The 13923-nt window shown below is 42.2% G+C and overlaps 1 protein-coding gene across 2 annotated transcripts in view; it reads right to left on the bottom strand.

The window, feature by feature from the left end:
* Plpp3 (phospholipid phosphatase 3) overlaps positions 1–12033 on the bottom strand; it is a 79560-nt gene extending 67527 nt beyond the window's left edge. The window contains exons 1-2 of one of the 2 annotated variants that reach the window (XM_074080012.1): positions 11847–12033; positions 936–1033 (exon numbers count right to left, since the gene is read on the bottom strand). In XM_074080012.1, coding sequence (XP_073936113.1) covers positions 936–987 — 52 coding nt within the window. In that variant the 5' untranslated portion in view covers positions 988–1033; positions 11847–12033. Of the gene's footprint in view, positions 1–935; positions 1034–8408; positions 9090–11846 lie in introns of those variants that run through there. The other variant, XM_020165089.2, reaches the window with a different exon arrangement.
* Positions 12034–13923: the final 1890 nt, after the last annotated feature.

Here is a 13923-nt window from a genome sequence, read left to right as displayed (position 1 = left end):
CACGGTCACCATAGGACCCAGTAATTCCACTCCTAGGCATACGCTGTGGTTGGTTTCCATATGAAATTCCCACAATAAAAAGAAAAAGGAAACTCCATTTGCTCTGTCTGTCCTTCACAATAAAGCTCAACTTTCTTAGCTGCCTGCCATTTCTAGCCCCCTTCTCAACCTAGCGCTACCCCATCTTTCCAGCCTCATCTCCATCCTCCTCCTCTATCCCTCTACACAGTGCAAATCTGCCAGACTTACACTCCTGCCTCCAGCTACTCACAGCCTCAATACTTCCCTGCTTCTATGTCCCAGCGCCGGTGGTTCCCTCTGTTATAACACCCTTTGCCCTTTCCTGGCTCCTGAGCTGTTATTTATCTTGGAAAAACCTGGGGAGAGCAGGGGTCCGCTAACACATAGTAGGTATATACCACAAACATCTGCAGAAGACTCATGCTTGAAAGCAGGTACTAATTCAGACTTAATTAAACAGACTCTCTAGGAATTATACTGATTGTTACCACAAGCTAACTTGGGGAAGGGAGGCAGATATAAAGAAACCATCAATGAAAATGGCTTCCTTTGTGTCAATGTAATCGTGTATTATGAGCTTAAGGGACACAAAAACAGGAACCAAAGCACAGTGCTTATTATGACAAGGCGCTTACACTGATTTGCATTTCTCTGCAAAACTCCTAGGTATATAATTTTGTTAATTTGTAACAAACCTCAAAAACAACCTTACCACCAATACCCTGATTGCAATACATACTTTGAAATCAACAACTTTCTTTGAAAGGTTTCCAAGTTGAGTCTTCCTTCCATGTGTGTCCTTTGGCTTGGTTCTGTGCTTAAGTTTGAGGATTTTTATGAAGATCATAATTTATCATTTAACTTGGACCTAAGGAAAAACAGTGTCACAAGAATGTTCGAGAACCTGACCTCACCTGCTTTTGAATGGTAGCACTGCCGATGAATGCGTGACCTGGAGAAAGCCATCTCATCCAAGACTCAGTTTCGTCTTCTGTCCGTGAGGGTAATTTCTACTTCAAGAGTTGTTGAGAAGGGGGTGGGAAGGTGGTGGTAGGGGGGAGAAATGGCCCAAACAAGGTATGCACATATGAATAAACGAATAAAAAAGAAAGAAAGAAAAAAAAAGAGTTGTTGAGAGGTTTTTCCAAAGTAAAACTGGAAACGTGGATTCTCTTTCTTCTCTCCTGGGATACATCAAAAAAGGGGGCGCCTGTTCAAGCTCAAATCAGTCAGCAGAGATCTTGGGTAATAAGCACTTTCTAGAACAAGTGCCAGTGTGGGGAAAAGGAATATATCAAAAACTGCCTCGTTCTTCAAACTGGCCTCATGCATCACTGGCTTCACTGAAGGAACATCCAATGATGTGGATTAAGCACGAAACCTGTTTGTCTTGTTCCTCTTTTTACTTGCACAGGTAAAGGAAAGAAGAGAAGACAAATCTCTGGGAGAGATGTGCCTCATGAATGATATTCAATTTCAGACCAACATGTAAACATCAGAAATGCAAAGTGGGAAAGGGCAAAATAGCTGTAGGTCCTGATCTTTCACTATCTCCTGAAGAGTACCAACCAATTGAGGCTTCAGTCTGCAAACATGAGTGAGGGCATTTGCCAGGACGTGGTGATAAGGACGCCAGCAGCAACCAACTGTTGAGTGTCCATGTGCCATGCACTGTGCCAAGCATGTCCTCATAGTGTTGCCATGCACATACTACGCCATTTTATAAATGGGGAAACTGAGACCTCCCCAGGATTAGGTAACATGATGGAGTGCTCATAGCTGTAACAACGAGTGCACTCCAGTCTGTCTGATTGCTTGCTTTTCCTCCTTTGATCACACAAAAAGGCCTATTTCTCTGGTACTGTTGAAAATGAAATTCTAAAGATTCCATAAGGGCTGGAGGTGTGGCTCTAGTGCTAGAGCACCTGCCAAGCATGTTTGAGGCTGTGAATTCAAACCCCAGTACCACCTAGGCAATGAAGAATTTTTCAGTGGTATTTTCTTTATTATTTCCACAGAGAAGCTTATACACCATATTTTAAACTACTTCACTCTTATTTATTAACTGTCTACTCCACTGCCTGATATGATCCTTAAGACTCCTACCTATGTCCTTTACTGGGTTCTACAGAACACACTGTATATATTTGGACTTAATAAAATTGGGATAAATGAAATAGAAAGGAGTGTCTTCATTGCATTGATGGCAATGAACTGTGGACTGCCACGTAAACTTCAAGAGCTCTGGGAAATTTGGTGGCTGCTCAGTAGCTGGATACCCTTGTGCAAGTTTATATAACTTCTCTGAGCTATGGTTTCCCCATCCAGAAAAGACATCTAATAGCTAACATGATTGGCCTGATTGATAAGTAAGTAGCACATACTACCCTTCCTTAACAAATATGGAAAGTGCCCTGGAGAACAAGCATTTTGATCACTGCCAGCTGTTGCTGTTCTTTTTAGTTGGGTGTGGGCAGTCACAGAAACAGATAAGACTTGACCCTAAAACAGACCATTTGTCCAAATCCTCTCCACCCTTCCTAAGGTAGATGTGACTTTCTCTTAAGACAATATGGCCATCTCCTTTTCAAAAGAGGAGAATTGCAGCAACCAAAGGCGACTGAGGCTTCTGCCCTCTGACCTTTCCAAATGGGGTCAGAAACCTGCCCATTTCTTCAGCTAATAGAAAACATTTGTGTTCACTCTGCCTGCTTTTCTTCTTAGGATTCTCCTCTGCCTTTTTCCCCTTAATATAGTTCAGGAAACTCTGATGTCAAAAAATGAAAGAGGATTTCTTAAAACCATTGAGGGCGAAGGAAATTAAGAAGGAACTGAAAATACTATCACTATGAATAATAATACTTAGCTACATAATACCTGAGGACCATGAAGTGCTTTTTAAACTTTCAAAGTGCTCTCAGATTCATCTTCTCACCTCACCTTCAGAGGACAAGACTGCTTGCTATTAGTTTGATTACTTTACAGATGAGGAGACTGAATCCTGGAAAGGTGAAATGATTTTTGTCCAAGTTGCATCTATAGGTATTGGCTTTCCGTCAACATCAAGACCCAGATACAGGTAAATTAAAAGCCTGCATTGCTGTCACAATACTTTGCCAAGCTAACTTTGATCTGTTAAAGGCCCTATTTAGGAATCTTTATTTACTCCTGTTTTGCCTTTCACTAACGCACAAACTTAAATATACACAGAAAAGGACAGATGCATTGGCCACACACAAACAAACAAACAAAAATTACGGACAACCTAACAATGCAGAAAGTGCTGGACCATTCAGTGCAGGGACAAAAAGCCCACTGCACATTCAGTTGCCCTTAGGACATAAGCTGTTACACAATGTACTGATTCCAAAATTGGCCAGATAAGAATCAGCCCAAGATTTTATAAAATACAAAGACCCAGAATCTCAGGTCCTGGGGCAAAGCCTACAGAATCTGAATTTCCTGGAAGGAAGTCTGAGAGTCTGTATTTCACAGCAGATGGTTTTCTGATCAAGTGAGTTTATGAAATATTGACCCACCAGGCATGTCCCGCCCCAAACTGATGATTACCACTCAGATAAGTGTACCTGACACACAAGATCGGGACAGTCCATAAATACATCCGCCCATATAAGACAGAAGCCCTTCACTAGGGTCTCATTAGCACATGCTGTGACCACCTGGGCTTGCTGGCCCAAACAACTGCACTGGAAGAGGAAGGACCAAACTAAATTGACAGGCAATCAAAAGCAAAAGTGGAAAAGGGCCCACCAACTCAGTCCTGAGTAGTCTCCCACAAAGGTAAGAAAATGTTCATGGAGGGGGGTGGGGGGATTCAGCAGTTTTGAACAATGAGGAACAGAGATTTTTCACCATCCTAGAAAAGCCAGCAGAGCGTTAGCTATTAAATACAGGTGGCCTCCATGTTTATTATAGTGCAGGATTTTAGCTAGGTAATTCAACAGTTGATTAATGAAAATCCACTTTCTACAGTCTGTGGTTCAATGGTACATTAAGTCATCAAGACCAAAACTGCTTTATTGAGTTATTTAAATACATATTTAGTGAATGTAATAACTGAGCAAAAAAGAGGTAAAAGCCACCTGTTGCTTGCTTACTCGTTTGCTTGTGATTACTAGAAATTCCAAGGAGCAGGTGAAAAGACACATCTGGCAAGGGAAAACTCTAGCTGGTTCCTCAGCATATTGGATTAACTCTTATAAAAACAATGCTTACCCTCCCACCAGAATTAACACCAACTTAGGCTAAATGACAACCTTAATTCTTTGGTTAGACATACAGCAATTTGATTAATGACAAATGGTCTTCTCAGAGAAGCAAAGATTGAGTTTCTACTCACAGACTCACAAAAGAAATCATAAATGACCTAGTCTCTCTTTTTCATTGCAATGATAAGGAAATTAAAGTCCAGAAAGATCAAGTGAATTTTCCCCAAATTATATAGCAATGAAATGTCAGCACAAGACTATGACTCATGCCTCTGGGATGTTCATTTTTGTGATGGTTTCCAGGGCTACTGTACAGTGAGCAGCTCAGCAAGGTGCACCCCTAAGGTAGACATTGGCCAATGTGTCCTTCCTCTCCTCGGTCCCAGCATGTTCGATGGTAGCTTGAGATTTTAATCCCATTCAACCAGACATTTTGCTGATGGAAAAAAATTGCAACCCATAGATAAACAACTTGTCCGCAACCATGTGACTAGAAAGAGGCACTGACCAATCTGGAACCTGAAGCTTCTGACTCCAAATTCTCTTCTCTCCAACTACATCTCCCCCCTTTCATTATTAAAAAGTACGGTATTAATACATAACTCTATGTATCCTAGATATGGAACCAGACCTAAATTTTATTCAATTATTTAATTGCAAATCAAAAAATGCTATGGAACAGCCAAATTGAATTGAATGGTTGCAGATCACTCAAACTCTGTATCACTGGCCGGAAGAGTCCTACCTCCTTTATCCATCTGCTTTGGTACAAATGGGTACCTGGGAATTTTCTGCAGATTGAGCTTGTAGAGGCAGAACTTTCTGCAAACTGAGCTTCAGAATTTTCTGAGGAGAATCTAAGTTTCAGGATTTTTCTAATGAGTAAAAAGAATCCACTCAAACTGAGAATCAGGGATGAACCCAAACTGACTTCATGTGAGTCTGTCCTTTGCTTCTTTGAGACTTGGTTTTCTGGTCTATAAAATGAAGAGAATGTCTTCATAGAGTTACAGTGAAGAGTACAGAAATTAAATTACATTTTTAAAAAGAGGCTTAATAGATCTTAGAAAGACAGAGGTGGTCCTCTTTTTTTGCCTGGGAATCTTCTCTGCCTCTCTCCAGGAATGTCATACCCCAGAACAATGTGTACAAAACAGGTGGTAATAGAGGCACTTAATTCGAACAAAATCAAAATGAATTAAAAAAAAACTGCCATGCAAAGATTCATAATTCTACTTAAAAGCAATCAGGCAACAAAAATAGCTCTTCAATGAGAGGTAAGCTCCCAGTGGTGTGCTCTGATGTCTATTCTTTTGGCCTTCAAGCAAGAGTGGACTTTTGTTTTTTCACCCAAATCTAACATTCCCAAAAGGTATGCGAAACAAGTTACACTACTTGCATATTTCCACTTACATAACACTTTCATAGCACATCAGCTTTTATTTTTTCCAGATACTAGGCGATGAAGTTTGGTATATATTCCTGTGGGGAAATAAACAGAAAACTGTCTCTCTTCTTAATATATTAGTACTCTGTAATCCAGACCATATGATCAATAAACTATATTAAAATTAAAACATACTGACAGTCTTAGGCAAAAACTTAACCAAGTAGAAACAATGTTTTTAGGACTTTAGTGTGTGGAATATTAAAATCACATGTGTTATTAATTCTTCTTTTGGAAACCAAAGAGTTCTGTTGCATAACTATCTCAAGATATCTGTTTATCTTATCTATTAAAGGTGTGAGAAGGCACTTAATTTCTGATATTGTAATGTAGTTTGTGCTCAGGGGAGTCAATAATTGACTCTGAAAATGACTTTGGTGCCAGAGTTTTAATGGCAAGACATACCCCTTACAAAAGGTATCTCTTATAATAAAATCATGGTCTTGATGTCTGAATGCATTTTTGAGGTAAACAAAATCATTTGTTCAAATGTAAGACCAACAGTGAACAAATGCAATGAACAGGTCTGGCAATTTAGCTTTGGGGGGACATGGGGAGAGGTGGAGCAAATTAAGAGCTGAAATACACACACACACACACACACACACACACACACACACACACACACACCTCTTACTTTCACCTTGAACACACAACAAAATATCTTGGTGTTTCTATGTGTCTGGCTAACCTATAGCTGATGAGTTTATGTTTTTGCAAATTCCTTCACACTTCTTTTTCCTCTAATAAGAATGCTCTATCTCTTGGGAATGCCTTCTGAAATCAGGAGGATGAGTAGAAGAAAGAACAATGAAATTGTCCAAAGGCTGTCAGGCATGTTTTAGCTCTACCTTTCTAAATCTCAAAGTAGGAGGCAGGAGGTACCTCACACAGGCAGCCTAGAAAGAGTTCATCCTACCATTACAACACTCCCAAGTAAACACTGGGAAGCCCTAGGCAAGTTTATTTACTGTAAACAGCTTCATTGTTTACAGTTTCGATGTACTCCCCCCGGACCTGGGAAGGGTTTTCTTTTCTTTTTTCTTTTTTTTTTTTTTAATTCAACAGCTTAGTTACAAGACCTTAAGTACTAATCGGTCCCACTGTGCATGATAATAAGCCAGGCGCCACCAGGAAGGCAGGCCCCCAGTGACAATTCCTTTACATAGCATCCTGAAGTTGAATTAACCTTCGGAGAGCTGGAAACACCACCTGAACTATGGAGACCTTTCTTCCTTTCCAAAGCGCACAATTTTACTTCCGCTGTCTCTCCTTATCTGAAGGGGCCATTCTTAATTCTAAACTCTAGGAATCCCATCTTTCTTCGGCTCTCAAAATTTTCGGTGGACAGTAGGACAAGAGGACACTGTGCATTTAGAACACCGCCTCAGAAAAGAGTCCTGAATCCAGAGAAATGTAACTCCAGCCTAAGAAGTCTCTGGTCTGCAGTTGCATGGACCAATCCATTTCGAAGGGGACTCAAGTCTCCGTGCAGTTCTATTGTAAGGGAACTGAACTGGGAACACAGATGTTTCTTTAGTTAGCAGAGTTGGCAGAACAGCTCCTGGACCAAATCCGAGTTCTTAATGCAGGAAGGGGACTTGGAGAGCCTCTACTTGAACCCACTCATTCAACTGAGGAGGAAACTGAGGCCACGAAGGAAGTTAGATGGCACACCCAGCAAGTGGCAGAGTGGCAGTGTTCTGGTGACAAGTTTTGTACGCTTTCCATTACACTATAATCCGCTTAAAAAAAAAAAAAAGTCCTACACTGACTTCAACCTTGAAGTCCAGTAGAATCCGTCAATAGCTCCCCCTCCCCAGCGCCCAGTTCAATAAATCCTCCTTACCCTCCCAGTCTAAGTCCTTCAACTACCACTGCTTTCTAAACTGTAGCTTCCAACTACTTTACAAAACATTAGTAGAATAGAGCCTCAATTTTCTGGCAGCGCAATTAAACTGTGATCCCTAAACAAGCTCAGTGTCCTTTTGGGTGAAATAGGGCTTCTGACCCCGACTGCACAGACAGACTCAGGGAGAAAAACGGTTAGTCTAAAGGATGCCCGTGAAATCGCCTATCACCTAGCACACAGTAGGCGCTCAAGAAGCGATGGCTGACTCGGTAACCAGCACCAAGCCTGGGAAAGCACTGTCCCAACCAGGGGGCGTTCCGGAAAGCAACAAGTAAAACTGCAGCTTGCGAGACTGGCGTGGCGAGGCAGCCGTGGCGGAAGGGCTGGATGTTTACATCAGCCGGGGCCGGGCAGCGCGGCCCCCGTAGGAACCCGGCTCTCACCAACATCCACTTGACTTGGATGCAGGGCGACAAGCTCTACGCTGCCTCCAGATCGCGGCTAAAACTACTTGTCCTAGGCTCAAAATCGAACCCACCCCTTCCGTGGGGCTGCGCCCGGGCTCCCAGCTGGAGGCGACTTTTGGGGAGCTGGTTACAGCTGCCCGTGAACGCACAAGCACGCCCAAACGCTAACGTACCGACCGGGAAGTCTGTGGGGACAGGGGAGACGGGACGCGGGAACAGAATGGCTCAAAGGCGCCTGGAGAAGGCTGCAGGGACCAAGAGCTGACAGCGTTGCGCAGCGCAGCCCCGCGCAGGGCCCCGGGCCGAGCTGGGACTCGCGCAGAGGCCGAGAGAGGGGGCGGGGGGCAGGGGGAGGAGTGCAGGGAGAGAGGGACAGTGGGACTTGGGCTCACCCATGAAGAGGCAGAAGAGATCCAGGCAAATGAGCAGCACCCGCTTGCTCCCGCTCTTCCTCGGGCTGTTGTTGAGCGCCGGGCTGCCGCCGTTCTTGCTCTCGGGCACGATCGCCTTGTCGTACTTGTAGTTTTGCATGGCGCTGGCTGCGGCGCGAGCCTCCCGCCCCGCGAAGACGCCCGGCGACAGCAGTCACACACACACACACACAGCTACTCAGGCACCCGGGTCGCTCCTGACCTCCACTGCTCGGGAGAGCGCAGCCAGGCTGCCTGCGTCCAAGTGCAGACGGTGGTGTGATCTCTGCTCTCCCCCCTCCGGGCGCCTCTGCTTTCCTTTCTCAACCCCAAATCGTTCGAAAGTCCAAGGGGGAAGAGAGCCAAATTCCGAGCAGGAACTTTTGCAGAGCGGTGCTGCCTGGGACGCGGGGCTTAGCGTGGGTCTGCGCGCGCGAGTGCGCGAGTGGGCAACGCAGGCGTCCGGCCACCTTCCTCCGCAGCTGGCTGCGAAATGAATGGAGGCGCGCGGAGCCCTGAGGCGCGCGGAGCCCTGAAGTCCGCAGAGCCTACGACTCCAGCTCTGCCTCCTCCTCCTCCTCCCGCTGCTCCCGCTCCTCCTCCTGTGGCTGCTGCCGCCGCGGCCGCCGCTGTGATCGCTGGGTTTGTTTTCTGCACTTTTATTTCACGAGCTCCTTTAAAAAAGAGGCGGGGGGCGGGGAGGGACCTCCTTACTTGGCTCTGATGGGATTCCGAAAGCACAGCCCCTTCCTAAAACGTAGAATAATTAAGGCCACATTTCCCCCCACCCCCTTCCAAAAAAAAAAAATCCTAAAAGGAAAAGTTACACTCGAACCAGAGAATCCGGGAGCCCCTAGCGTTCAGAAACACCAACTTGTCACAAAAAGGAAAAAGTATATAAATAAAAGGAAACTTTCTTGCGGGCCTTGGGTCAGGCAAAAAAAAAAAAAAAAAAAGTAGGGCTGTACAATCAAAATTCTTTTTTCTGATTTAAACATTTTGGGCTTTCGAGGCTGTATTTTGACTTGAGTTGGAATATCTTGGAAATAAATTTTCAAGGAAACTTTTTTTAAGTTTCAACACCCGGTACTGTGCTAGATGTGGAGGATGCTAAGTTGTGAAAGACTGAGCGATTTCTGTGAATTGGAATCTGTGCCTCTGTTTCCCTTCATGTAAACTGGAGGCAGGTGTTTCTCTCAAGTGCAGAAACGGTGGGTATTTAATTGACTGATCTGAAGCCTGGTGCATCAGACGTGCTCTGTAAGCTTGAGCCATCGCCTTAATTCCTGAAGGAATCCCAAACCGGCCAGCTCTTCTCCTGCTGGCCTCCAGCACCTCTACAGCCATAGGGGATTGAGTCCAGGGCAGTTTCTTGGGCTTGAGTTTCAAGCAACCTAATGTTTTCCCTTAGACACTGTCATATATATGTATATATATATGACATTATATATACTTAATTTTAGTGTAACTTATTTTTCTTCCAGATAATGATCTAATTTCTAGGCAAGGGCCTTCACTTGTCTTCCACAGTGACTATAATGGAGCTGAACACACAGTGAACAGCTGGACATTTCTTCCAAGTCTTGTCTCTTTCTAGATTATAAATGATCCAGAAATGGAGATAGTTGTAACTTTTATTTTTTCTTTTGGTGGTCCTGAAGTTTGAACTCAGGGCCTCCTGCTTGCTAGGCAGATGCTTCACCATTTGAACTTGCTCCCAGTCCTTTTTTTGGCTTTACTTTTTTTTGTTTTTCAGATAGTCTTCTGCTTTTCTTGCCCCACTGGGCCTCTGACTGAGATCCTCTTGACTAAACCTTGTGTGTAGCTAGGATTACAGGCATTTACCACCATGCCTGGCAGTTGCAGCTTTTTGATGCATTGTACGGATCATGATCTTTCTTACACTTACTTGTTAGGGATTCAATAACCCTATAGGCAACCACTTGTCCTACTTTGAATATTCTTCACCTCCACACTACTGCTATGCTACACCTCTGCCTGTAATGCACATCCTTCTCTTCCTTCCTTAGCTAGCAAACTGTTCTTGCTTTAGTGTGCTCTAAAATGTCACCTCCTCTCTATGCTCTTTCTTGACCCCTGCACAGAATTAACATCACCCTCAACACTTTGTTCATAACACTCTTGTAACACTTCTCTTGGTCTCATTTGGTGTGATAGTGGTTACCAAAAACTAGACAGACATCTCCCTAGTGCTCAAGGTTTGATGTCTGCTGAAGTAAGCTCATATTGGGACTGGTTTGCAGGAGGTGGGACTGTCAAGGAAAGGCAAAATTGCTATCTTCTGGAAGCAAGAGGGACTGGGGCTCTCCAAGTGCTTTGGAAGCACCCAGCTGCCAAGCAGAGGTAGTAGCACTCTCATTCAAACAGCAGCAGCGAAAAGCCAGGGTATCTGAGAAAACCAGACCTTTAAATCAATGTTTTTTCAGGAAAGAACATAGTCTCTTAACATGTTAAAACAGCAGAAACAAAACAAGGACAAGTTTGTAATTAATGAAATTCTAAAAGGAATTCTGGTTTCCATTGTCTTTTCCTTGTCTACCTAACCCTCTTCATAATTATAATCACCCTTGAAATTCGATGTCTGCAAACCAAGTCTTTGGGATTCCAATCTAAAAGTAACAGCCAGCTTTCTCCAGACTGCAGCCCTCTCTGATCTTTTCTTGGGTTCCAAAAGTCCAAAAGCATCTGTGCCTCTAGGAGGGTCACTAGTGTTCCACTGTGTACCACCCTTTTATTTCACAAGTGGCTATAATTTCCCTGTCAAAGATTGTTAGCTCCATGCCTGTGGGGGGAAGGCTTACTTTTGATTGCTCAAGAAATTGTCACGAAATACAATGGCAAAGAAAGAGACAGTAACTGAGCGAATTTCAGATTCCCCTGGCACTTTCCATCTGCTTTTCCCTATCTGTGAGCTAACTTTCATTTATTTAAGAATAAACTTCTTTCTTAAAACCAGATTTTCCCATTGGTAAATGGTATCATAATTCAGCCACCAGGGTTGGTCTCTTTAAAAGTCACTGGGCAAGAGCCTTAACTTCAGTCAGTGCTAGATTAAATACTAGGCACTAATTTTGCTTTCAGGTTTTCTGGGTTAAACTCAACTGCTTATTAAGGAAGACAAAAATCTGTTATTCCAAAAGTATATAAAATGGAAAATAAATGAATGTTTGAATAAGAGTTTTATAATTCCATTTACAAGACTCTAGTAAAAGATCGTAGTGTTAATTGATATATGTAGTTCAAGGCAAACATGAATTCTCAAGAGAACAGAATACTACAAATATTCACTAAAACTGACTTGAACAAGTCACAAAATAGATTGTCAATATCACCTTTTAGATAATTGGAAATGAAATAGCCTAACCAGATACATACATTTGAGGTCCTGGTGGCTTAGCTGTTTTCATGCTTTTTTCTTCTCTTTCTTCTTGGTTCTAAAACTTAAAGTTGAAAATCTTACCAGCAAATAAAGTGCAGTGAAACAGACTTGGTAGTTTACAATGGTGTCATTTCAAAGTAACTTAAGTAATTAAAATTCCTGGTAAACATAGCATACCAAAATTCACACATTAAAAAGACATCCAGTTCACTAAACCAGTCTTATAAAAACTATCACATCAGCAGGGATAAATGCCTTTTTAAGATTAACTTATTATGTGAGGTAACAGCAGGTCATCATTCTTAAAGGGCTGATACCTCTCAAGAGATTTAAATGACCTGCATTGCTAAGATCTCTTGTTAACTCATAATTTTCTTTCTGTCTCTTTTTAACCCCTAACATTGAATAATTAATCATTTCTATTTTTTGAAAAGGTATAAATTGGCTCTGGAAATAAAGGAAAAGTAGCTGGGTTCTTTTTACATGAAATTGTACAGTTTAAAAGTCAGAGCCATATTTTGTAAGCCATTTGGAATTCATGGATGAAGACACAAAATTGTGGCTGTGAAGTACCTGTTTATCTGGATTCTTCACAACTACCACATTCCACTTCTGCTGTTTACTAAACAAAACTTGATGGCTTGCTGCTCTGAGTGTGGATTTCATACCATGAGTTATTCCCCAGGACTGAATGGAGGAACCCACAGTACTGTTCCAGAGCAAAGGCAGGAAGGAGTGGGGAAGAGAAGTCAGAGAGTCTCAGGTCTGGATCTGCTGTTTCACCTGAGGCAAGCCCAGTAACCTCTCTGATCCTCAGTTTCCTCAACTTTTAAGTGGGGCTGATATTATCTTCAGCTCTGGAGGGAAGAAAAAAATATATAAAATGAAATAATATATTTGAAAATACCTGGTGCACAATATGGAGTCAATAAACATTAGTCCAATATTAACATTTTAAATGAACGCAATAGGGTTAGGGTGTAGCTCCGTGGCAGGGCATCTACCTACCATGAAAGAGGCTTTGGTTTGATCCCCAGTATTGAAAAAATAATAATAAAATTAAAAGATGCATTTAGTGAACACTATTTCTACAAGACAGCCAACAGTATTCCAAAAACACTTACTGAGCATCAACTTGAATATTCTTTTTAATTTTATTCCCTAAATGCAGCAACACCTTCAGTCTCTCCATTGTTCTTTTTGAAATACTCATTTTTTAAAAGGTTTCTTTAATTAGTAAATCAAAGATGCTGAGTATTTTTAGTTGCACATTATTTTCTTCAGGAGTGTTTGTGAAGTACAAGTAATTCTATTTACTTAAACTAATAATGTACAAATGAGTGTACATTCATTTTAAAAGTACTTTCACATCTATTATGCTTTCCTCACAACTCACTGAAGTAGATGGAGTTATTATCATTAGTCCCATTTTACAGATGAGAGAAGTGAGGCAAGCCCATTTTAGTGGGTTGAACTGGTTTTCCCTGTAAGTGAAATGGAAATGATTCTAACATTATCTCATGCAGCACAAAGTTTGTGATGCTTTATAGCTTCTGATATCGTTTATACCCTTTATGGTCTATAACGCTACTGAGCTCATTCGCAAGTAGGAAAGGCAGAGATTACCATGCTTATTTTAGAAATACAGACACTGAGTCATAGAACGATAAGAGAGTGCTTGAAAAAAATCAGTAAAAGGAAATAAACAAACAAAAAGAGGTTTGCTTGGTCAGAACCCAATTCCCTTGCATTTCTAAATCAAGGTTCTTTTCTCATACAGTAAGCTCTCACCTCTGAAGGTGCTCAAAAGTCTCTACCTCTCCACAGCAGTTTCACAGAGCAACTTAGAGGCAAGCAGAATCAACACTGTGCCTGTCTTTATTACAGTCAGAGTTTTGTTTGGTTCTTTCTTACAGGATGCAAGGGAACAAACAACATTGTTGCAACTTGTGTCACTGAAACTAGAGATTTGGGTCCATAATTTATCAAGCAGGCTTTTGTTGTTGTGGTGGTGGTGATTACAAAAAGAGAGCTTTAAAATCACAAAACAGTAATGTTACTGTAAAGTACCCTTGGATTCATATCAGCCTTTTTACC

Source organism: Castor canadensis, chromosome 7, assembly GCF_047511655.1.
Source record: "Castor canadensis chromosome 7, mCasCan1.hap1v2, whole genome shotgun sequence".
In the NCBI taxonomy this organism is placed as follows: domain Eukaryota; kingdom Metazoa; phylum Chordata; class Mammalia; order Rodentia; family Castoridae; genus Castor; species Castor canadensis.
Note: the sequence above shows the minus strand (reverse complement) of the source record. Positions and strands in the feature narration are given on the sequence as shown.